Genomic DNA, 26,898 nt, shown 5'->3' with positions numbered 1-26,898 from the left:
CCGATGTGACTGACTGGCAGCCAGCAAATGGAAGGGATTAGTTTCAGAGTCTCACACTCTGTCGTCAGAGTGTTCGCCTTTTGCACAAATGAAGACACTAAAAAGAGAGCAAAAGAAATTGTTGGTGGAAGCAAGGATCTGGGGAATCTCCGTCCATTGACTGAAGGTAATACTGGATAAAGAGCACAGCCACATCACCTGTCTGCAGTGAAGAAGCTCAGGATGGAAACACTGGATCCGTAGAGGGTTGTTCCCTCACAAATTACCATGTGTTGACAACAGTACAACCACAACACAACAGATAGGCAGAGACAAAAAAAAATGTCAGCTACAATGGGGTTATCTGTCCTAGTATAACATTTTTAGAAGACTATCTTCAGACTAAGTAAAACTGTTATAGGAAAGGGGTAACCATGAAGTAGTCAAACCCAGATCAAATTCATAATTGGTTCATCTTAAAATCTGATTCTGCCTCTATTCTAACACATCTTTGTGAAGCTCAAGAATAATCATTTAAAAAAGGCTACTGAAGTACCATTACCATAATGTACCAAAGCAGGGATGAACAGAGGAAATGTGCAAAGACTCAGGAACAGAGAGTCTATGAAGTAAAAAAGAAAAAAAAAGAAGTTTCCGCATTCCTGTCAACTTCACAGCAAACTTACCACCAGTCTTACTTTCCATTAACCGGTCTTTCATTGTTGTACTGCATACTCTTCCAGGGTTAACTCCTTTTCATTATTTTAAAAAGGGCACAGGTCCCACCTCTCAAACACTAGTGCGACATACCTTCATGTCCCTGGCCAGCTGACAGCTTGACCAACCAATCAAGGTTCAACTTCTGAGTCAGACTAACACACACAATGGAAATGCTGCCTAAAGGCAATTTAGGATGGGGTAAATCTTGTAACTGCCTGTGCCAGATTGGACTCAGATGGAACTGGGTTAGAAGTGCCCTTGTCCAAGCAGGTGGCTCACAGCATGCATACTGGAAAAAGAATGTGTTTGTGTGTTTGAGCTCACCCCACCCCAGTTGGCGTGGGTGTTTAGAATTCAGATGGAAACAGAATTTGATTACGAATGAAATTTGAAAAGGGTAGCAACATAAAAAAATAATGAGAACTAAAGCAGGATGAATGAAGCCTGGAACATGGCTGTAGTGACAGAGGAAGTTCAACAGAAAGCTATACATGGTATGGCAATCACATGAGCTGTACACAAATCACATTCTCACAACTTGCAGAGAAAGTTATTTGTTTCAACTAACAATGAATTTCATGTGATCTCTGGATTTTGGTAGAATTTAGAAAAAATGCCAAGAGCAACCCCTGTAAACATTGTCTCTCATGAAGATGCATGAGAGGTTCTTGAAAAGCATTGCTTTAGAAACCCAAGAAAGTAGAAACCCTCTCTCCACCCATACCTTGGCCCGAGGGCAAACCAAGGAAACATTCATTTATCTCCAGCCACTGACCGGGTTTGAAGACAGATATGTCCGCGAAGATTGCATAAGGTTGTCCTTAAGCGCTATAACAAAATGCTACACTACATTACTTACTAAACCACCTCTCTGCTGGCAGTCTCCCAGGGTATAGATATATTTACAAACAATCTATTCGAATATGAAAAGTGCTGGACAACTTGTCCTCTGTAAACCAGGCTTAATTTTTTTTAAAAAAAAAAAGTTCACTCACCTTCAGAAATGTAAGTAGACTATACCTCACCATACGATGAAATCCAAATTCCTATTCCAGCAATTGTTGAAAGAATAGCTGAATCTTAACAGTTGTTTCACTGTTAGTAATTTTTGCTGGCGCCAGGTGAATAACTATTCAAATCATGATTTCTGGTATCAGCACAAAATCTCATTGCAGTGGAAAAGATTTTTTTTTATTAATTTTTTTAAAAATTGAACTAGCACTTGGTACTTGAAACATAAATCATTTTACTTTTCCTTTACTGATCTGCTTACCCACAAGGCCTTGCAGTGTTTGTGGTGATAATTATCGTTACAAACTTACTAGTAATTGGTTTCACAGATAGTGGAAATCTGGGGGCAGGAAACAAGGTGAGTTTCACAATAGACAATGGCTAATGTGTTTAGTGAGCGCAACTCAATTTCTCTAACCGGTATTCTGTACTGGTTAGAGAAATTGAGTTGCACTCAAACGTGTCTTTAAGAATACAATTTTCTTGTTCTTGAGCACACACATCTTCTTTTATGTTTAGGGTAGGAAGGTTGTACAAAAAATGCATGTAAAGGAAGAAGTGATTTTGCAAGCGATCGCTGGCTAGGCCCCATCCTTCTGTTCCCTCCAGGGGATGGCAAGTGTGTGTGAGCTTGTTAGCCTGTCATGCCGAGGTGTAGTCAATTAATTAAAAATTAAAAAAGGTGAAGCAGTCTTCTGTAAGGTTACACTAATCTGGGCTATTGATAGCTGAAATGTCTGTATCATTATATCAAAAGGATATGTACAGTGACTGCAAGTCAGACAATGACTTGCGGAAAGATATATACATACATTATACTAATATATTAGTGTCGACATTTAAACTAAATTAAAGGGTTTGCAATAACTACTTTAAAAATACTTCAGTAGTTAAAAATAGTAAATAGATAAATCTTGCAATACTTTTCGGTCTTTTGGAAATATATGCATAGCCTCATAATGCCTCATAATGACTCTCAGATGTGCATAATAGATAATAATGCTGCACCGTTTTTTTACCATCTTTACCACTGCAGAGTTACTCGTCCCCAGAGAGACAAAGCGTTAAGACAGGGAATAATAAATGAAAATATAACAAACAGCATTGCTTTATTACACTTACCCTATATGGACTAGAATTTAAGGGTATAATGGTAATTGTGCCCTTGAAAATAACATAAAACAGGCAGAAATAACACATATACAGCTCCCTGGAGTATCGAGTGCCTGTCAATTCAGTGTTTATATTCCAAGGCAAAGAACCCTGTGTTGGGTTTGCAGTGTCATTGTATTAAATACACCATTACCTAGACAAAGGCAATAAGGTTACTTCTGTATGTTTGAATAGATAATACTGTTCCAGTAGCTTAAACATATTTTTTTTATTTCTCACATTGATTTAATATAAATAATAAAACATTAATTAATAATTCACACAATAACGTGTGCTATCTGTAATATTTGGCTTTGTGCACAGACATTGGTTCAAACTGAGATCAGTTATTGTGGAGTCTGCAGGTGCCCTGTGTCCATATGGGTTTCCTCCCATAATCCAAAGATACATTTCAGGTGAACTGGTGACTCCATTCATAATGTGTGTGTGAGTGACTGTGGTCATCTGCGATTGCAATGTAATGGACTGGTGTCCCATCAAGGGAGTATCTGTTCTCACGGTCTATACTTCCTGGACAGCATGAGCATATACAAATACTGTCTGTTATATACAGTATTTATTTATAGTAATTAAAATATGAACCATAAAGATAATGTATATATGCATATTATTCCCCAAGTCCCTCTCTCATGACTTAGTGAAAATGTTTTTTTATTTTTTTTGGTTGATAGAAATGATAATTCTGTAACTATTCAGCTGTATGGCTGGCAACCCAAATAAATCCTGGGGCCCAAAACTGAATGTTACAAAAATCTGGGACAATTGCTCACTTCTGGGTATCCTGGAGCCTACAGTTTGTCTATGTATCTAAGCTTTTTGTAAAAATAAATATAGACTCTGTTTAAGTAGTTAACAATATTAACATATTTAAAGAGATACAGTCTGAACTGAAAGAGAATGTCCTGTTTTCAGATATTTCTCAGACTCCATAGAAACCTAACTATCCTTAGTGAAATGCCTATAAAAGTCCTTTGGATATTTTGTAAAGATAAATCAATACAGATGGTCCTTGACAATCCACTATCATCAGTACACCAATAGTGTTCCAACAGAAGAGAAGTTATTTCCTCTGAGGAAATTCCTCCCTGGTTCGACTGATAGAATTTATCACAGAGGTCCTACCAAAAAATTAATACAAGTAATTAAAAATAAATAAATATACAAACAGATGAATATGCATACGTGCTATTAAAGGCACCTTTGTAGTCTTGACAGGCTTTTGATCCAGGTGAAGCTTATAACCGTGTTTACTGAAATGAACTCCAATACCGCAACAAAAATAAGGACAAATCAAAACCCAGACTGTGCCAATGAGCGAAAAGGCATAGCGGAAGTGCTCAGAGAAGAACAAAGCTTTGTCCACCAGAGGAGATGGAGTTATGGTCTGTTTGTGCGATAAAAACAGTCCACTCTGCACAGAACATCACACTGGGAGGAACAAAGATAAGAAAAAAAACACCAAAGGCAGTTAGGGTTTAGTATTGCCCATCAAACCCTTGTTCTTTATAAGAACAATAACATCATACTCCAGGAACCCCATGGAGAGGTTCCTTTGAAGGCCCTCCACTGGCCTCCCAGCATACATCTTGAAAATGATGAAAAATTCGAGATGAACATCTGTGTTCTGTTCAGCCGAGCTGCTGAACTGGGATTGTGCACCATGTAATGACTGTGTGCTTCAAGGCAGGCCTGGCCGCTTCTAAACCACAGATTGATGGGGGTGAGAGAATCAATCGGGCAATCCAGAGGGGAGTCAGGCCTCTTTTAGAATATTTACCTAGCAACCATGGCGGATGATGTCCTGTCCCTTGCCAACGCGCACCAGGAGAAAATGACTGCGCGCTGAGAGCTTCCGAAGATGTTAACTGTGTAAATACAGCTGTAAACAAAACGCTTTAAATGAATAACAAAAGAATTTTCATCAAGAGCCTCCAGCTGCTCCCTGTTCACAGATTTCAGACGAACACTGACAAAAGGGAGAAGATCCTTTTGAAACACATTCCAGCTTGTTCAACGCTTCACCAGAAAAAGAAATAAAACATACATATGGACAAAAAAAAAGGCTGCATTTGACAGATAATTTTGTTTGGCAAGTTTAGAGAACAGGGAATATCTCATTATCTAAGGTTAAAAGAGTCCTAAGCAGAAGTGCGGGCTGGAACACAGAGAATTTATAAGGCTTTACTGTGAAAAGTGCGCCAGTTCTGCACGATATGATACTGAAAAGGGCACCACAGCACACAACGATGCTCACACAGGAAAAGATGCCATGGCTCAGAGCGCTAGCTTTTTTGCCTGCTGCAGGAAACTGGCGTTGAAATAAGCCCCCCCCCCCACCTGATGGACAGTGACTCCCCTTGAATGTGTAACTACCTAGGTACCTGGTGAGGGGCCAGTACCAGTAGGGGCACTTTCAGATCTGTCTGAGATTACACATTTCATAGAGCTCATCTACTGCAGGAAACTCACAGTTAGCTTCTGGGAGAAGCATAACCGTTTGCTTTCCTCAAATGGTTATGCTTCTCCCAGAAGCTAACGTAAGCCTATCGTCTTATGATAGCATTATATTTTAATCCTATTATATACATATCCTAATTTGAGGATTTCAAAAGCAGTATTATTGTGTTTCTGTAGAACTGTACTTTGTATTATGTTCATACAAAAAAAGTCAGATTATTTTTATATTTATGTATTTTCAAAATTATTTCCATTGTACGATGCTTTCTTTGTAAGTTTTGTGTTTAATCGTTCAAAAATTAACTGAAAAGGGTAACAATGTATTATAGCATGCACTGATTACACAAAATCTTACATTACAAAATTATATTAGATAATATAAAAAAGGGGCATCAAAAGCTGTAATTATTCAAAGAAAAAAAACAATTCACTATTAGCTATGTGGGTGTTGGACAGGTCTGTCTTATAAAATTACAGATATTCGTATCAGTTCTTTTTTTTTTTTTCTTTTTCGGGGGCTACTGTTTGCCAAAAAGAACTTGATGTCAAGTTAGATTAAAAGTTTGAAAAACTGCGGAAAACTTTTCTTTGGCATATCTGGTAGTTTTTCTTTTTTTTTTTTTTTTGACTGTACTGCAGAAAACAACTTATGACTTAATTACTTTAGTCATAGGAGGCCCACTTGTCAAAACCATTGCCAATAATTCCTGGCTTTACAACTCAATTTGCTGTAGTACAATTCTCTTTTGATTGCTGCCAGAGTGACATTTCGGTGAATGCATTAACATATCAATGTGATGCTTAACTTGTTTTCTTGGGCTTTTTGCAAGGTCCTCTGGCAGACTAAACAACAAGGTTTGAGCACTGAAATGCGTTGCCTTTGCAGACTTCTCGAAGCTTTAAAACACTGCAAATGCCATCCTCTCAAATACCCAAAATTCCATACTTAGCATTTTAGCTAAAGCTCACAGAAGGAGGGAAAGATAAGCACAGCACATCCCTGTCAACCTGAAGTAAACTAATAAGAATTTCATATTTATTTATTTATTTATTCATTTATTTAGTCATTTATTAATTTATTTATTTTTCTTCGCATGAGGAGACAAAACAAAGCATAACAACACAAACAACTGCCATCTCTGGAGGATTGGAGTCAACAAGGTGCGGCAGGGAGTTTAAGCACCTGTCATCTATAAAGACAGGTTTCCAATAAGACAACGTGAGTTCCCTTTGAGATGAGCCAGTTTGCAGCACCATCACCTCCTTAAATTGATTTCGAGCTGCCTGTGCATAGCGCTAAGCAACCGCTGAGCACAGCCATTGACACCCTGTTCGGAAGGTAAAAAAACGTGTGCTACGGCTCCATTTGCCTTTTGCCCTGTGCAATCACTCATTTCTCTCCCAGCGCACTGTTCGGTGGCAGCGCGGCAAAGGAGCAGCAGAAAACAAAGCTGATGACATCATTTTGTGCTCTGTGTACAAAGGCCAAATAATGGATTCATACAGCAGTCACAATCATTTATGCTTCATAACCTCTTATAAATTCATGCTTAAGAAGAAGCATAGTAAAAGGAAAGGTATGAGTATGGCAGGCTGTAGTCTAGGCCATAAAAGAGGGAGGGTCCGTAAAAAGAAAAATAGCACTGGGTGCATCCGGAAGGGAATCGTTTCCCTCTCAGAAGGAAAAGTACATCCTGGGAAGAGTATCTAAGATCTGTGGTTTTTTTTGGTTTTATTTTTTAAATTTGTTTGTTATTTACTAAAACTTGTGTCCCAGGAAGTTTAAAGTTTTATTACTCAATGGAGCTTTTACATTTATTCATTTAGTTGACACTTTCCTCCAAAGCAACGGACAGTGTTAAGGTCACAATTATTTACCCATTTATACAGCAGTGTAATTTTCAGGATAAGTTCCTTGCTCAAGGGTACTACAGCCAGAGGTAGGGACTTAACCTGCAACCTTTGGAGCCAAAGACAGCAGCTCTAACCACTACCTTACCCACATCTCCTTTTTGTTTCACTTTTTCAGCTGATAACGTAACAATGTCAAAGGAGGGGCTACCTTGTGTGATACAAAAATGGTGGAAAACGCAAATGTGACAGCTGGCTCTGTGGATGTGTCTGAACTCCCCCAATAAAGTGTCGTTTTCACCGAATACTGCTGTGTCATGTGTAGTCTCTTCTCCATGAAGCAACAGAGAAGAATATATCTGAGATAGATGAGAGTGGAGAGTAATGAACGAGAAAAGCTTAGGCAGGGCCATCACTATGGTGGACATGAACAGGTTCCCGAATCTGCTTTCTTCATTATGGGATGTAAACACAATAAAATTCATGAGGCCACCCTTCAAAAGATCAACCCTGGGACAACACACCGCAGTGTGAAGCATCTAAATTTTCCAGAACATATTCTGACATATCGCGTGCAGAGAATCTGTTCATGGCACTTTCTGAAAGACAAATTTGCCCGTACTGTAATATTCTGGGAGCTTAACTGACATACAGAATGTCCTCAGACGTGTTCTCATTTAGCAGTTTCAGAAATACAATATAGAACAGAAGAAAATAAACACATGCAGACCCAACACATTGTGGAGCAACCCCGATAACATGATATAATATTCTAAATACTCATTTTACCAGTTCTCCTAACAGTTGACTCCTGCAGTGATAGTCACGATGAATAAATTCATGTTATACAGTGTACCAGCTGAAAGAGAATAAACACATACTCACCCTTTCACTTAAAAAAAATGTTTCCTGCCACTGGATTAATGAAAAAGCAATGAATAAATAAATAAATAAATAAATAAAGTTTTATCGATATTTTAACCACTGTAAATGTGGTATTATAAACCAAGGGATGAATCTCACCATAATTAAAAAAAAAGGAACAGAAAATGGCCCAGTATCATTATTTCTAACTAACATGTCTTTCATGGGACTAATCACCAGTATAAATAATCATAAATACCAGTGTCTCAGAAGAGGATTTATGGCCCAATTTATTCTTGAGTACTTTATGGTTTATTCAAATAGAAAACTTAAATGTATAGATGGCTCTCGTGACTCTAGTGACTCTGAACTAGTAGAATAAATTGCTGCTTTGCCACACCATTCTGCTAAGGGCCCTTGTGCTAATATACTTCAGAATGAAAGATGAACTAAAGTGATAGTATGAGTTTATTGTTATGAGCATATTTCCAAGAAAATGGCAAAAGCATAGTGTAAAACAAGCATTTATATCTGTACAGAACTGCCCGAAAAACAAGCTTTCAATTAAATATTCTGCTCACTGCAGTGACAGGACAAACAAGGCTTTCACATGTATTGCTCTCCTTTCAGAAGGAAAAGCAGAATTAATACCATTGCCTATTGACAAGTGATCCATGTTAACTAGCATCTCTGCAACAGCTCATTAATAAATATGCATACATTATGAAGAAGCATTATGAAGCAGATCTACCCAGATTTATGGCAATGATCATAAAATGCCTTTGAGGAAGGAAGAGCTCAAGCTGAATGTGGACTACTCATTTGCACAGGATTAGCACAGTGCCAGTACAGATGTGCACAGGTATGCAGTCGACAGCAGTGTGATTATAAGAGCTCAGATGTCCTGTCTGTCTTTCAGCTTTAGTATGCTGTAGGAGAACTACTTTTGCTTATCTGAGCCATACGCACGTCAAATTGTGGTTGCAGTGACACTAAAACACAAAACTATGACTCAAAATCTGGTTGATTTAGTTGGTGCTTTTCTACAAGGCAACTTACAACGTTAAGGTACCTACAATTATTTTTCCATTTGTGCAACTGGTAATTTTACCAGGGTAATTTGCAGTAAGTAATGGAGTAAGCTGGAGGTGCTGTGGGACTGAAACCTGCAATTTTTAAAATTAACTCAAACCACTACGCTATCAACTACATTGTATAGCTTCTATAGATTATACTCTGTACAATTTATCTGTATATCACCTGCATAGCTAGCCTCCTTTGATATGATTAAGTGTACTTATATCAATCTGCAACAGAGCACATTTACTATCTAAAAAATAATTATAACAAAAAAGTGAGCAGTTATACTGACATCTTAACGTTGTTTCTAAAGGGGTAAAATGAGCTCACATTGATTACCCTTTAAAATGAAAATAGCGCTAATCCTTAGTTATGTTATTTCCAAAGTATTCAAGATCAATGGCTTAAGCAGTTAAAATATAATTCACTATGACCCAAAACAGAACCAACACAGAATAGGGGGACTGCAGGGTAAAATAGGTGTAGCAGTAGGGGCCATTAAGAAGGATTACACCAGAAAATGAAAACAATCAAACATGCAGACAATTCCATTTTCTGCACTCCTACGAGCTTAATGCTCACTGTGGTTTCATGATATTCAGCCCCTCTGTGGTAGGTTTATTTGTTTGAAAATTAAATGGCATATAAATCTTGAAGGCATAAGATTTGTGATATAATACTGGTTACATTTTATACCCTTTGCTGTGGCTGTTTTTTTTTTTTTTTTTTTTGAAGATGGCTTTTACAGAATGAAAAGAGCATTTGCTGACCACTAAAGCTGCAGTAAATACCGACTGATTTAGCCAAGATAAGAACTCATTCTTAGTACATTTTAATTTCAAGAAAACAAATGTAAATAACCAAAATATCTTGTTACAAACATGGTACCCTTCTGTGTGTAAATCCTTCTGATCAGGTCAATTTCTCTCTAACTAGGGTTTCCCTATGTATGCTTTTATTTAAAAATTACCTTTCATTTCTCCATATTTCAGTGTTATAACTAAAAAAGAGAGAGAGAGAGAAAAAAAAAACACAGAAAAGTACACAAATTTGAAAAAAATAAAAGTTCTTGGTTTCCACAAAGTAGTTTATGCTTGCACACTTTGACAAATTCCATTTATACCCCCTGTCCACTCGCTCCTATGTGTGGACATATCCATGTGATACTCACATCTGTCCAGGGTCTCGTCGGAACCATCTGGACAGTCAGGCTCACCGTCACAAAGCCATTCCTCGGAGACACAAGCCAGTTGGTCTCGGCACAGAAATTCCCCCACATCGCATACGAGGGGCTCTGGGAAATGGACAGAGGGGGATAGGGAGAGGGAGAGAGATGACACTGTATGAGCTATGGGATGGCTGGCACCACAGGTGCATTTTGCAATGGCACAGAGCACAACTGAAATGTGACTGTCACTTAATAGCCTTGTACTCAGGGCAGCATGTGTAGGGTGACAGTGCACTGTGATGTTAATGCATGATTACATAATGCAGATGATGTACTATACCATGCATTACAGAAACAAAGCCCAATGCAGCAAACTGAAAAGTGTCTGTAATGTTTGAAAAATGACCCCTGTGAAGACATCCGCTTCCTCCTGAGAACAGCAAGCCACAAAGTTCTCATAGCACACAGATCAGTAAAACACAAATTATGCATGCAAAAAGAAAAAATCACCCAAAAAAGCCCCAAAACTTTGTCTAAAATTTAAATTGATGCAATTTCAGTGTAAATTTCTGTGTAACTTCATCCTACTGTAGTTGCATACTAGACAAAAAATAAATACAACAAAACTTATTCATCCAACATGACTTTGCACACCTTTCTGTTTCACACAGTTACACATAACTGAATAGTAAATATAAAGACATAGGTGAAGATCATCAGCCTATGTTTAGTCGATATATTTAGCTATAATGCTAGACTATATTTTAGATACAGATTATGTGACCAGCTGGTTCGTTCATGAAGCCTTTGGCAATTGGTAGAAAGAGGCATTCTAATCTAAAATTACAAAACACAAGAAAGTATCTATATCGTTTCTATTGTGCTGAACTAGCTCACTGTTGTCACACCGCACACAACAGAGTTATTGAGGCATGCTAACTTGATAATTTCTGTAAGACTGGGCCTTACGCTATAATTAAGAAATGCAAATTGGCTGTCTATTTTTATTTTTCTATGCTTTCAAACTGAATCAAAGGTGATTGTTACGGCACCGTACTGCAAACAACGGAACCCACCCAGAATGCAAGTCTATCCTCCCTGTGATGGCAAACGGCTTAACAAAACAACCAAGCGTAGCAGCATTTAATCGCTTCCTCTCAGAACTGGAGGTGACAGCACCCTCAGAATACCGTGCATTAGAGAAGTACTGTGTTATCATTTCTGGCATCTTGCCATTAAGCTGCTAAGAAGGTCTGTTCCTTCTTCTATTGCTGCCTCTGTCTATACACAATGTTTTGAATAGTGTACCACCTGTGGTCAAGGACAATCTTTTAGAAAAAAAAAAAAAAAAAAAAACAGTGCTGCTCTGATCCTCAAAAGCAAGCATCTGCATGCTTCTTGACAATTACTTTCTCCCAAAGCTTCCCCCAGAAAATTTTGGACTCCTTTAGATTCATGGCATATGCCTTGCTTGGCATTTGACACCATTTTGCTCCTCTGTTCTTCACGCCTAAGGAAGCGCTAGAGCAGCCTGTTTGTGCTCCAGCTTAACGGGTCCACTGGCTTCCTGTATTTGTGTGGTTGTAGGCTTGCAGGTGACAATAAGGTTTGGGTAATTCTAGGAACAGCTTCTCTCTGCCAAACAGCCCCAAAGTGAATTTGCAGTTAGAGGGGCAAAGCAAAATTCAGTCTATTCCTCTTTCTAGCCGAGCAAAGTTGATATGCTCAGTTGAAAAGCTCAGATCCCTTTTATGTCATTTATTATGGATTCATGCAATTTATCAGATGCATTTAAAACCTTCAGAGCATCATAGCATCATGGCATGTGTGTGGGTCACTCTTCAACTAGCTGCTGAACATGTACCTACATGGCATGTCTTCGCCCCATGTCTTTAATTTCTTCAAAAGGTGACCGAAAATGATATAATGCATCACAAAGGATTCCCAAATTTGACCTCTCTGATCTGTAAAGTCTAGGTAAATCTTTCATGTGAGAATACATGAATAAATGCATGAGAAATTTAGCAGGTGTCGAACATCCATTTGTAACAGTCACTTGCAGAGTGGATGCAGTGGGTGTTCAAAGCCATGGAGTGAGGTTTAGGTCATCAGCATAGAGAGTGTTCATCAAAATGGACAGTGGAGCTTCACATTTATAGAGCAGTCACAAAAAGTGCATCCCTACCCCAGCCCACCCTTATATGACAGGTTGTGTATGAAACTGAAATCTGTGCTACTTCCAAAATTAAATTAATTCTGAAGTGTTTGTATTTTGGGGGCGCGGTGGCGCAGTGGGTTGGACCGGGTCCTGCTCTCCAGTGGGTCTGGGTTCGAGTCCTACTTGGGGTGCCTTGCGACGGACTGGCGTCCCGTCCTGGGTGTGTCCCCTACGCCCTGTGTTGCTGGGTAGGCTCCGGTTCCCCGCGACCCCGTATCAGACAAGCGGTTCAGAAAATGTGTGTTTGTATTTTTTTTGTTGTTTTTAATGATTGCTATTTTTTTCCTTTTAAAACAAAATTACGCAGTTTAAAATCCAAATTTTGGATGTTTACTAAAATATGTGAGGTTAAGTGTCTTGCTCTTCCAGAACTTCTTGGGATGTCAACCTGCAGCTCTGTGGCCGTAGGTGTGAGGCTTAACCACACCTGCTGCCCTTATGCCTGAAAACCAAACTAATTTCAACAACGCATCAAAACACACAATTGTCTCGCTACCTTACAAAAAAAAAAAAAAAGGAAAAATTAGGTTTCCCAAACCTCATAATGGAGAAATCATTGTACATTTATGTGTAATAGTACAAAAAAACAAATCCGCTTAAAAGCTGCAGGTAGGTAGTGGAAAAAAGTACCTTCAGTTAAAACTGCTGGCACAGTTACATGAAACAGGAGCTTGAGAAGCCTAACTTGTGCATCCCAGAATAGTCTCGCCAGCATCCCCAAAGGCCTGGCACTTGAGCTGCAGGCAAACTCCTCTTTTATGCCTTACACTTATCACTCCAACACAGCGCTATGATTCTGTTACATTACCACAAGCATGGTGGTAAAAGGAAACAGAGGGGGGGAGGAGTGACCTTCTATAAATGTAATATTGTAAAAGCAGTACGTTTTGGAAGGTTTTGAAATGCTTCTCCATACAGCAACAATGCCATTATTACTTGTAAACTGACTTAGAAGTCTTATTTAATCTAGAATGTTCAGAAGGGGTGGGCAGCCACTGGCACTTGGAAACCTACCGGTTTTTTTTCTCCCTTGGCTTTCAGTGGAGAGTTTTTTTGTTCCCTTCCTCCGTGGCCAGTAAGCATACTTATAGCTTTATAAAAGCATTGATAATGTATTACGCTAGTCTGTAGTCAAATGTCTTTGTTTATTTGTGTGATCTATTTGTTTCTTTGCATTATGCCTGTGTTCAAGCACTCTGTCACTGCATGAGAAGAGCGCTCTATAAAAGTAAATAGAATTGAACTGAATCCTATTTTGTAACTGACAAGAGGCTTTAAAAATCATTGTGAAGGTGTCTGAAGACAAAAAAAAAATACAGTCTGTGTACCATGTTCTAAGGTTACCAACTAAAAAGTAATGATGCTTACAGTATATGCATTGTTTTAGCCATCAATGGATTTAGGCTCTTGGGTTCAAGCCTTAGGACCATTATTGAGCTGTTTTTTTTTTTCCCCTCTTTATTACTATACTTTTAAAGAGGTCCTCTACGGAGCCCAGTTTCTTTTTTGTGTGAGACATGCAGTGAAAAGTGAACAGGATTTCTTCATAGTGAAATCACAGCTGTAGGATGTGTGCCTAAAGTTGAAATGTACACCTAAAAGATTATGAAGAAGAGTTTGCATTGTCTCAGGAAAGAGACAATGGATTTGTTGCTTGACAGGGCATCTCATAAGACGTGGCGTCTCGATGGCGACGTGCGCTCAAAGTCTCTTTGTCCTGGCTTAGACGATTACCATGCGAGAGGAAGGATTCTTTATTGTTCACGTCCTGAGATCGCCCTCAATTAATTCCGCTCCGTTTGGAAACGAGGGTCCAGAAGCCTGCTGGTAATCTGCCACCATTCAATTCAACACCAGTGACGTGTCAGTCAAAAAGCAATAACAGGGACTCCGGTGAAACTCATCTCTCCCTTTTTTCCCTTTTAGTATTCCTACTAGCAAAAATAATGGTTTAAACAAAATTATACTGTCACGTGCAAACCTTCCAAGCAGCATGAACTAACATGATGCAATGATGCAAACAAGAGACACAGAGTCTGGTCTGAGACCTGCTTTTGTTAGTTAAGAAATGTTAGTTCTTCTTCTTCTTCTTCTTCTTCTTCTTCTTCTTCTTCTTCTTCTTCTTCTTCTAATAATAATAATAAGAATAAGAATAAGAATAATAACTAATTAATTACTAGATTAATAACTATTTCTTCATTTTTATTCTGTCTTATTCTATTCATATTTCTTTATTCTGTCTCCTGCCATTAAGTGCAAAAATGTGGAGGGACATTTGGTCTGAATGTGAAACAATAATAAGGTTAACTTATTGATAACAGATATTTTTTTAAAAAAAAAAAAAAAAAACGGTCAGTGATAAGAAATCCAAAAAAGCAGATGGAAGAGTTGGGGTGGTTGACATGCACCTGGAGTACAGGGTTCCTCATTGTAAAGGATATGATTAGCATTTCAAGAGGATCGCCACTGTCATGGACACAGTGAAAGGACCACCCTACTGGCTCCTGAGCAGCCCATCTATCCGTTGATGTCTGCCTGCTTTCATGTAGTTTCCCTTGAAAGTGGAGAACTGGATGAATGTTGGAACTTCCCTTAATACCAATTTAGCTCTTCTTTTGGACTGAGACTAGTCTGTTTCTTCACTTTATTTCTATATATTTTTTTTCTTTTTTTTAAAGCTCAGACCGTTTTGAGGCTCTTAGAACAATGCTAGGAGATCTGCCCTAGCTTTACACCAGGATGCCACTGAGTTCAGTATTAAAAAAAAAAAAAAAGATAAAAAAAAAACAAAAAAAATGCAATTCACCATATCAAGATTTCAAACCTGAGTACCATATCCAGCTAAAAAAGAAACCTTGGTTGGTATGCATGTAAAAGTTAAGGCTGTTTTGTGGCTGTGAGGGAGCAACCCTGAAGTTGAAATTATGGTTCAGTTAAGCTAAAGCTATCCTGAAGTTATACTTTGGGTTATGCTTAGGCTAAGCTAAGGCTGTATTGGAGTTATGCTAAGGATATTTGGAAGCTGTGTTGCGGTTATGCTGAAGATATACGGGGCTATGATGAGGCTCTAGTGAACATCTATCTCTGCAATCCAGAAGCTCTGTACCTACATCATATTGAGGTTATAGAAGACAGTCAAGAAGGCAAGTTGATACAAGAGAAATTATGCACAGCATATCCCGAAATACATAGTATCTGTATCTGCACACTGGCAAGGCACCACAGAATAAACATAAATAAACATTTTCAACTAAATACTAAATCTGGAGAGTCAGGAGGGGGTTGGTGGTCACAAAGAGAACACAGTGAGTATATTACCATAACAGCTGGAGAGGAGCTGTGGCGCTTCTGCAGATTGGCATGTTTTTACGAGTCCTGCTCCTCACCCCCGACAGCTCCAGTGGGAAGGACATCGCCTCATAAAGGCAGGAGTCTTTGTAATTCTAGCAGCTTTCAATTCATAATCTAATCTTTTGGAGAAAGCGGACAGAAGAGCCAGCTTATAGAACTCACACAGCGGAGGTTCAAAGGACTGCTGCTCTTTGGCATGAACACTTTTTTTTTCCTTCTTTTACCTCCTTTTTTGCAGGGATCAAACTGTGGCTATGAACACCTTGGCAGTCCTGCAAAGCATCTTCTTTCATGATGGGCACACAAGCAATTTTCCAGGAAACAAACAATTTTATATACAGGAGATATAAATAGATGGATATACACATATTTCAAGCAGAACTCACCAATGCATTCAGCAAAGTGTCACTAAAAATATTATAAAGATGCAATACTCTAAGCAGACATTTAAAAATTAAGGAAATGATTACTGGTAAGGTGATTCAATAAAAGATACTATTCACTCAAAGCCTCAAAATGAGAAAGTAATTTGCATGTTATCACGTAGGGAGCGGATTCATAAAACATTTAACTTGGATCTCATAAAAGGAGGCCAGATCTATTGAACATGTGCACCAGCCCGTTAAGGCAAGGTCCTCTAATGCTCTTTGTGTTAGCCAGCAAATAAGGTGCAAAATCCCAACCAAACCTCCTCAGTTTAATTACAGTACGTTAATTACTCGAGCCGTTTAATTTACGGCAGTCGCTTCGGGCAGCTGCAAAATCAACACCTCTGGAACCCTCTAAACCCCAGACCAAGCTCATAACTTTTGCTGTTTGCTCAGTACTTATATATATTTATGAAGCATGCCACTGCCTCAAGTCTCATTATCCTGCCAACTGCTCCCTCTCATTTGGTATTTTCTGCTTCTTTTCCACACATCTCAAAGACCAAGCACAGCTCATCATATTCACATATGTGCAGATACCTCAGAATTTACAGGTGTAGATGACTACTTGTTCCATATCTTAAGGACTTGATCTGCTGAATAGGTGGAGTGTACTTTGTTTACTCCAACTAAAAAATAGTGTGAGGCAGCCACATGGACCTGATCTAGGTATTATGATCATAATCGTCCATTGTCAGATGCTAGGGCCTAATAGCCGGCTCAGCAAAGAAAAACACTTTTACTGTGTGTTTATTTGTGTGAGCAGTTTTGTGCCCGACTTGTTAATGTTCCCCACTACAAAAGTTGGTGAGTATATATGCTATGGCAGTCATCTCTACCATCATTGGTATAATTGCACTGATATTCAGACCTTTAGACTTTCACACTGAAACTACCTGGAGAACACCAATGAGCCTGCTGCCTGATGGACCGGGACCATGTGAAGCACACTTAGTGACCTTCAAACAGGTTGTTATACCAAGCTGAAGCTGGCTGCTGGTTGTGGAGTTGATGAAAGGAATGCTCTTTAACACATGTACATCTGCATCAATGACCTACTTTGACAGAAAAGTTATCCTAAAAATTCAGAAACAAAATATTCACTTAAATATACAGAGCAACATCATTTAATAATAGTCATATTTTAAATGTAGAACTAAACTTCTCTTCAGTAAAACCTTTTTCTTACATTTAAATTTATTCATTTAGTAGACGCTCTCTTCAAAGTGACGTACATCTCATAGAAAATACAATGTTCCTTATATTAAGAGAAAGAGACATGCAGATTTTGGACTTTTAAGTACAGTTAGTTTGTTTCCTTCACCATTGCACCAATGTCTATTTACAGAGACATATGACCCTTTCACTCTAATGAATGTCTATTGCATAGGAGTACGGGAATCTTGGGGCTCCTTGCGACGGACTGGAGCCCTGTCCTGGGTGTGTCCCCTCCCCCTTTGGTCTTGCGTCCTGTGTTGCTGGGTAGGCTCTGGCTCACCGCGACCCCGCTAGGGACAAGCGGTTGTTGACATTGACAATATCTAATTCACTGAACTGCAAGAGCATCTATGTATGATTTCTTCTTTTTCCACAGCACCTGCATGAAAGGAACTTGCTATTCTAAAAGAAAAACAAAGGGAAGGATATTACAACTTTCAGCTGTTTACTGTTGAAGAAAACTTCAACGTTCCTCGACAGTTATCTTGCTTAGCTTACTGTGCAGTTCATATCATTGAAAATATGATCTTCCCTTTTACTGAGTCTCTTGCATAAAAATCTATACAGTCTGGCATGTGATTCATGGGACACATAAAGGACTCCATACAGTAGGTATTGAAGAAGCACCAGCGGCTTATATTGCACAACTGTAAACAAACAGCTTAGCTTGTTAGGCCAGAAATTTCTGGAACCTTAACACAAGACAACCCCGATCACATCTGAGTTCTTCTCCAGAGCACGTAATTTCTGTTGTTTTCGCAGTGCAGAAAGAGTGTGTCGACGCATCCCCAGCGAAGAAGAAGGTTCACAGGTTACATTCTGTAAGCATTGACTTGTTTGATCCAGTCAAGCATCAGCAGCTGTAATGGAACTGCCTTCTCGATACTCACAGATTTCACAGCTCTAGGTTACAGTACCAGTTCTGTTGACATGGAGGTATTTTTGCTGTTAATCCACAGCCAGGGCTATAGCCCCATGCAGTGTCACCCCTCATTTGAGCTGGCAGAAACTGTAGCTCTAAAATTAGATATTTAATTATATATATATATTCATTTCTTCAGAAATTTACATGAGCAAATAATAATGTTTACCCTTTTTATACTAGGTAATTCTTCACTGTATTAATTCAATGGGAAGTACAGTACTCAAGGGTACTACAGCAGAAGGTGGGATTCAAACCTGTGTCTCTTGAATGCAAGGTGGAAGCGCTAACCATGATATGACACTATGCTACCTGCTGCCCCTTGAATTTTAAGGTGCTCCACAGGACATCACAGATATTCTGCTCTGGCAGTGTTTTTGGGTCTGATTTTGGTGAGCAAAGAAGCAAAGGCACCATCAAGCAGAATACTACCATAACTAATGTGTCAGACATTTGCAATGTAATGTTGAATAATTACAAGAAAACTGGTGGACAAATAAACCAGTAACCAATGAGAAATGTGATGACAAGTGAAAGATCTTACTAATATTCTGCTGAACTCCAAAAATGTAGTAACTTTAAAGAAGTTAAAGAAACGTGACAGTGGAACAGCAGCTGAGGCATCGCTTGCAGTGCCAAATGCATGGTCATCAGAATGCGGTTTTCTGCAGAAATAAGAATCACTAACCCTGTAGTTAATTAGCATGACCCCTGTGTGGTTAGAACAGTCTGAAGAAAATATAAATCGTAACAAGGGGAATGTATCTAAGCCCAGCATCAGAGTATTGCATCAGGCTGCTGAGATTCCAACATTCCAGTGTTCTCAAGGTAGAAGAACTACCTAAGGTTTCCACCATGTCAGAATCGTTACGGATGGGGGATTGACACTTCAGCCGACATCCCAAAACCAGCCTGGAGAAGTCGCCCATTGCTCCTGGGCTCAGTCAACAATTCTTTCTCACAGGTTTGGTCAGCTCTCCTCAATTTACCTTCAAATCCACTGACAGGAAGAGAATCTTGCTGGGGGGATAGTGCCTTGCGGGGGAGAGCACCTTGTGGGAGTAGGTCAGCTCATCTCCCAGCTGGGCTGCCGTAATGAAGTCCCCACAGGATTCCACAACTTTTAGCTCCTGACACATTGTCTTAGGCCTGTACTGGGGCCTGCTGCTGAGGTCTTTGACAAATCTGGGCTGAACCAGCTTCTCCAACACTGCATAGCTACTCTCGGCCAGATAGAAAAACTGGGTTAAGTCTGTAAGAGGTTGGCAGTTTTGGTAGTATTCGACATATTTACATTTATACTTACTCATTTAGGGGGCATAGTGGCACAGCGAGTTTGGCCAGTGTCCGCTGTGTGGGGGGTCTGGGGTTCGAGCTGTGGTTGGAGTGCCTTGCCATGGACTGGTGTCCTGTCCTGGCTGTTTCCCCTCCCCCTTCGGCCTTGCGCCCCATGTTGTCGCAACCCCGCTCGGGACAAGTGGTTGTCAACTTTGATTGGTTACTTTATTCATTTAGCAGATGTTTTTCTCCAAAGCGACGTACATATCAGACATATATTAAACTAATTGCACAACAGTTTACTTTAAAAAAAATGATGAGTTTAGGGTAGGTATATAACTTTTAAATGCTGTACTTATGCTTTAAAACGTAAAAATGCCTTCTCAAGGTTACAATGGCAGGATGTCCAAGATCTGAAACATTCAGATTAGCAATCCCCACTCAAGGTTACCTGCAAATCATGATATATGAAAGATAAGAGTTTTCGGATGAATACATTTACAGCATTGACATTTTTCTTAAGCTATGCAGGAACGTTCTTTGAAATAAGGACGGGACCACCCCAAATACATAAGGATGTTGAAAGAACTGAATGAATTGGACCCACGGTGTTTGTCAAAACAGACAGTTTTGGGTTAATTTCAATACACCCTTCCAAGTTTGTACTCATTATGGAATTCCCTAAAGGCTCAGAAAAGGTGGGGGAAGATATCTGGCAAAGCAGGCAACGTGAGACTACACGTCTTGCAGGAGCCTCGATAAACGGCCATTTTATCATCAAGCTACAATTGCTGGCGGAAACGAGATTGTTTCCCTTATCAGTAAAGAAGACTCGGTAATAGAATGAAACAGGATTGAACTTTCATGCTTCCAGGTATTCTTTGTTCTGTTCCTGTATGGGACTCGTTCTGCTTTCGTTAACTTCCTTGTTAATCCTCTGAAAACATTTCTAGGTATACGGCGCATAATTTAAATTTAATAAAAACAAACAAAAAAGGAAAACAAATTAATGACTAATTTTTCATTTCCATCAGAGACATAGCTTTATGGGAAAGCAACAGGGCTTTCCACCTTCCACCAGGTCACCCTCAACCCTAGATAAAAATACTTTGTAATTGATAAATCGTCCTCCTATAAATAGCAGCCCATACTTTATGTGCTCATTGATGACTGATAACAGCAAACTGCTCTAAGCTGATTTATTAATTCATGCATAAATGAAAATGAAAGTTCACATTTCTTCAGCAATAACAATTCAGGGTTAATACTGTTTCAACATAATAAATGAATAAAATAAGAGATTTAACATATCTCATTCAAACCTAAAATAGTCAAGTAGGGAAGTGGCCTTCAGGACTCAAGAATAGAGATCTGCTGTAGTGTTTATTTATATTGGTTGAGGGGTGATGGGCTTCTGGATTCCATCTCACACTTTTCTGTTTTATTGATCCATTATCTTATATAAGCGACCTACATCCAGGCACAAACTCTGAGTGAAAAATCCATAATTCCTCCAAACTGATCAATACATCAGCTCAGGTGATGTCAGTCTTAAAAACTGTGTGGCTTTCACCTGCTATTTTGCTAATTGTCCATTGGGGGGAAAGCCAAATATACCTGAGCACACTCGCTTAGAACATATATCAAGTTCAGAAAATTTCTGTTAAAATAAGTGTATTTTATAAGCATTTCTTTGACATCTTTCCAACAGGTATTCAATTTATCAATCCATATTTTATTCAATATGGCACATATTTACAAGCAAATTGTTGCTAAACAATTTATTGGCATTCTCCAGAGGAAATCAAGATTCAGAATAAACCAAACTTGCCAAACCTGACAATTATTATTCAACCATCTGTAAGAACTGATATCAGGTAGGATACTAGAACATCATTTTTATATTACAGACTGCACAGTGCTCTTAAAAATCGATTAAGGTCACAATACATTTCAAAAACTTGGAAGTTTTCAATTTGTAGTTTAGCCATAAATTAACAGAGCTGAATGAAAGTTTGATAAAATTCTAACAATTTACGTTCATTATACAATTGGGGGAAAATGTCTGGTCTTATATAATCATGTAGTAGCATGTTCCATATACCGTAATTCATAAGACAAAGATTATGTCAACTTTAACACCATACTTCAGAATCACATAAAAGTTGTAAATACAGCTATAAGAAAAATTGCTTCCACCATAGTAAGAAAGTGTTGTCATTATTCTTTATTCAGTGATTATTTCATGACATCTGACTTGCATGTAGGTTATTTTGCGTTTTATAATTCTTCCAGAGTTTCCTTGCATTTATGCAAAAGCAATTACCAGCAGTGTCACCCTGCATATGTGAACCTACAGCTCACTAATAGAAATTCTGGAGAAAATATCACCACAGAAAACTATATGTCTCTTGAGCAATGCAGGACAACACCCTGTTAATGAGCAAATGAGAGCTGGTGATGTGTGAATATTTACTGAAAAATGAAAAACAGCAGGGGGGCACAGTAGCACAGGAGTACAGTGGGTTGGACTGGGTTCTGCTTTCCAGTGGGTCTGGGGTTCAAGTCCCACTTGGGGTGCCTTGTGGCGGACTGGCATCCTGTCCTGGGTGTGTCCCCTCCACCTCTGGCCTTACGCCCTGTGTTACCTGGTAGGCTCCGGTTCCCTGTGACCTCGTATGGGACAAGTGGTTCTGCAAATGCGTGTGTGTGGAAAAACAGTGGTATGCAAGGTCTCGGAAAGAAACATGTATTTTACCGTGACCTGTCTGTATCTGCTTCTTTCCACTGAAAAGATCCCATCTTTGAAATGAAATTGAATCCTTGATGGAGCTACCATAATGTCACAAACCTAACCAGGACCTCTACCCTTTCCTGAAGCTAGAACAATAATCTTACCCTAGATTTCCTGGATTCCCAGAAGTTCTGATTCATTTTTTGCTACATAGCCTTGTCATGCTACCTAAAACTTAGCATCAGATCCTGCCCTTAGTAATGCCTTGAGGCTGTCTGTCCACAACTGCCATGTGGTCTTGTTAGTCAGTCACAGTATCTACTCTGTATGCCCTCCTAAACACCAAGATTACCCAGAATTGTTTGTATTGTTTGCCAGTTCCCTGTGTCTGAACAAAATCATCAAAATCATCTCCATATTTAAAACATTAAACTGATCTATGAAACATTTATTTGTTAATATGAATTTCTTCGGTGAAATACTTTTAATGTGGAGTTAGATACATATGAATCTCATTTGTTAAAAGCACCCACTCCATAAATTTAATGTAAAAGATAAGAGACTTCAATGTGAATACAGTCAGCAGTAAAGCTCCCAGTGCTGCAAAAATACACATGTGGAATTTCAGAGCCTAAAGCAACATCCTTTGTTTCCTTTAATAGGATCTACAGAAAACACACAAAACTAAAACATGCTAAGAATGTGTGGGCTAAAAGGTGTGCAAAAAGAAACAAAGGTAAGGATCCTGGTAAAAATCTTTTCCTTTCTTAAAATCTAAGAGTATTAAAATTGGATACATAATGGCTTTTCTATACACTAATAATTTTAACTGCATTTCAACTATTTTTTTTATTACTCAGCATATACAGTATTTATGGGTTTTAAATTAAACAAAAGCCTTTTTCATTGCAGTTTTTAAACACATCTCCAATGTTGAAATTTTGGGCACAAAAAGTTATGATACATTATTTATAAGCAATATTACATGAGTAATATTGCACAACACAAGTGTTTTCATTTTTGCTGTGTCCTGTGCATAAATGTGAACAGTGTAGAGGCCAATATCACTGGCTTCCCTATAAACAGAGATCTGAGTGATGCAGTTTACAAAGATAAATATAAAATACATATACTGGTTAAAACACACCCAAGCATGAGTTTTTCAAGTTTATAATAGTATTTCCATTCTGACAAGGTAGAATGAAGTTTGGAGATTTTCAAAAACATCTTCATAAAAATTCTATTAATTAAAATGTTAAAAACAATATTTTCCATCAATTCAATCTTTAATTACCCATACAAAGAATTATCTATAATTCATCTGTTTCTAATAAAACTTAAATTCACTGTGAACAATATACATAAGTCTACTATATATCAAAACATCGAAAAACTATACAAAGTACATTGTTCCAACTGGCAGATCTAAATCTAACCCAGTAACATGGTCTCCTGACTCACACACATACACATTTTCAGAACCGCTTGTCCCATACGGGGTCGCGGGGGAACCAGAGCCTACCCGGTAACACAGGGCGTAAGGCCGGAGGGGGAGGGGACACACCCAGGACGGGACGCCAGTCCGTCGCAAGGCACCCCAAGCGGGACTCGAACCACAGACCCACCGGAGAGCAGGACTGTGGTCCAACCCACTGCGCCACCGCGCCCCTTTTCATTATAATTATTTCCATTTTCCTTTGATGTTATATGTCGTGTGCGCATATTGCTGTCTTTCTTTGTAAAAGATCAACCGCCCTTTATGCAAATTATTACCAGTCACATTGTCATCGTATGTTGATATATTAATATTGAAGTTTCAGTAGTGTTCGCAATACAACGTATGGTATGTTAACCTCACTGTGAAAAATGTACTTCTTAATGTATTCAATATGTACACAGAGTCACTAAAATGGTACTGAACTATATTTAAACTGAACTGAACTATAGTTAGAGGGGTGCAGTGGCGCAGTGGGTTGGACTGGGTCCTACCCTTGGGTGGGTCTGGGGTTTGAGTTCTGCTTGGGGTGCCTTGCAATGGACTGGTGTCCCATCCTGGGTGTGTCCCCTCCCCTTCCAGCCTTATGCCTTGTGTTGCTGGGTTGGGCTCCAGTTCATCACGAACCCACTTCAGACAGTATGTGTGTGAGATTTATAATTTTTAATCCTGCATTAGCATTTACTCTTTGACTGTTTAATCAGAATCATATTTCAATAATACTTAATTTCCCAGCTTTTAGGTCCCTGCATTAGGTCCCTCGGTTAGGCTCTGGTTCCCCGTGACCCTGTATAGGACAAGCAGTTCAGAAAGTGTGTGTGTGCGTAAACTATAGTTCTATCACAAATTTAAACATAAAAGATCCTTAAAATACGCATTAAAATTTTGAAAATGCATAGAAAATCAAAATGACATTGCAGCAAAAAGCATTATGTTTTTTTAAAATACCATCAAGTTGTTTTCACGTTTTAAGTATGCCAAATACATTCTTGTGCTACATATATAATACATACACACTGGCTGAAACTGTTTGTCCCAAGCAGGGTTTTGGCGAACTGGAGCCTGACCCAGCAACACAGGGCACAAGGGACACATCCTGAACGGGACACCAGCCCGTCACAAGGCACCCCAAGCGGGACTTGAACCCCAGACCCACCAGAGAGCAGGACCCAGCCAAGCCCACTGTGCCACTGAGTCCCCCTACATATTTAATACACACACATTTTCAGAACCGCTTGTCCCATACGGGGTCGTGGGGAACCGAAGCCTACCCGGCAACACAGGGCATAAGGCCAGAGTGGGAGGGGACACACCCAGGACAGGATGCCAGTCTGTCGCAAGGCACCCCAAGCGGAACTCAAACCCCAGACCTACCGGAGAGCAGGACCATGGTCCAACCCACTGTGCCACCACACCCCTTCTACTTTCAAAGCATTTAAAACCAATTCCTAAAGGTAACTGGAAAGATACCTTACAGAGCATCTAGACAGAAAGTAATCTTATCTGATTTTATACAAACTTAATTTATTGCAGCCAATATAATAATGTAATAACAAAGTACATTTACTCTATTATATGAACTTAACCTAAATGCACTTAATGTTTTCTTGGCATTAATGCTTTTGTACTTTTACTACAGGGGATCGCGGTGGTGCAGCGAGTGGGGTCCGAGTGCAGCTTGGGGCTGGTGTCCCGTCCTTGGATGTCCCCTTCAGTCCTGTGTCCTGTGTTGCTGGGTTAGGCTCCGGCTCGCCGCGACCCCGCTCCGGACAAGCAGTTTCAGTGTGTGTGTACTTTCTCTACAGTTACTCAAAATTTACTACGAAACCATAAGATTTTAGTCCTGACCAGTCAGAAACTAGAGCTGATTTTTTTCCCACCTTGTTCGACAACCATGTTTTCAACATGTTGTGAATATAGATATATATTTCCTCATTTTGAAAGTGTCAAGTTGGTTTTAACTGTTCAACTAAGCTGGTGGGTGAGTTGCTTCTGTTTCATCTTCTATTTAAAAAAAAAAAAAAAAAATTATACAGTTGAAACAATGACACTGAAAGCATTATGACTCTGACATATTTGAAATTATTACCTTAGATTATTTGCCTATAGTGGCTACTAAAGAGTTTTCAATAAACATATAATTTTAGAACTGAGTTCAAGAAGATTTGCAAAGGTATGCTAATCTATTATTATGTAGTATTAGTATGTTATGTATTACTGTGGATGGGGGGCGCGGGGGCGCGGTGGCGCAATGGGTTGGACCACAGTCCTGCTCTCCGGTGGGTCTGGGGTTCAAGTCCCGCTTGGGGTGCCTTGCGACGGACTGGTGTCCCGTCCTGGGTGTGTCCCCTCCCCCTCCGGCCTTACGCCCTGTGTTACCGGGTTAGGCTCCGGTTCCCCGTGACCCCGTATGGGACAAGCGGTTCTGAAAATGTGTGTGTGTGTGTGTGTATTACTGTGTTAATTTATTATTTTGATAATTGCATATGCCTAAGGAAACAGTAAAAGACTATAATTGACAGACAAGAGTAATTTCACATTCCTAACAACATCTTTGGAATGCTGGAGGAAACTAGAGAACTTTGACAAGACTTCGAGAGAACTTGCTGATTAAAAAAAAAACACCTGTCAGCCAGTGAGCTGATCCTTACTAAACTCTAAGGAACTAAAACGTAAAGCAAACTAACACATAAGTCACATTTCCGTTTACAAAACAACCTGCTTTCATCTTCTTTCAAACTGAACTGGAAATCACAAATTTAAAACATTACTTTATGTGATATAAAACACACTACTTCATTCCAATTACAAGCTTTGGCCTTTTATGAAATTCAAAAAAAAAAAAAGTTGGTGGAAGAGTAGGCTAAATCACAGTATGCTAAAATAAAAAAGGGTGAATTGCAAAGGAACACTTTCTTAATAGGTATTCATTATTAAACTTATAAAGAAAT

At 39.1% G+C, this 26,898-nt stretch overlaps 1 protein-coding gene across 5 annotated transcripts in view; it reads right to left on the bottom strand.

Moving 5' to 3' along the window:
• The window catches only part of LOC108924287 (low-density lipoprotein receptor-related protein 1B-like), a 368,874-nt gene that overhangs the window by 277,500 nt on the left and 64,476 nt on the right, over positions 1 to 26,898 (bottom strand). For 4 of the 5 annotated variants that reach the window (XM_018735562.2, XM_029247286.1, XM_029247287.1 and 1 more), the window contains exon 2: positions 10,307 to 10,429. The exons of the other annotated variant lie outside the window; for it this stretch is intronic. In XM_018735562.2, coding sequence (XP_018591078.2) covers positions 10,307 to 10,429 — 123 coding nt within the window. The remainder of the gene's footprint in view (positions 1 to 10,306; positions 10,430 to 26,898) is intronic. 5 annotated transcript variants of the gene reach the window in all.

The sequence above is a fragment of the Scleropages formosus genome, chromosome 21 (genome assembly GCF_900964775.1).
Source record: "Scleropages formosus chromosome 21, fSclFor1.1, whole genome shotgun sequence".
Classification (NCBI taxonomy): domain Eukaryota; kingdom Metazoa; phylum Chordata; class Actinopteri; order Osteoglossiformes; family Osteoglossidae; genus Scleropages; species Scleropages formosus.
Note: the sequence above shows the minus strand (reverse complement) of the source record. Positions and strands in the feature narration are given on the sequence as shown.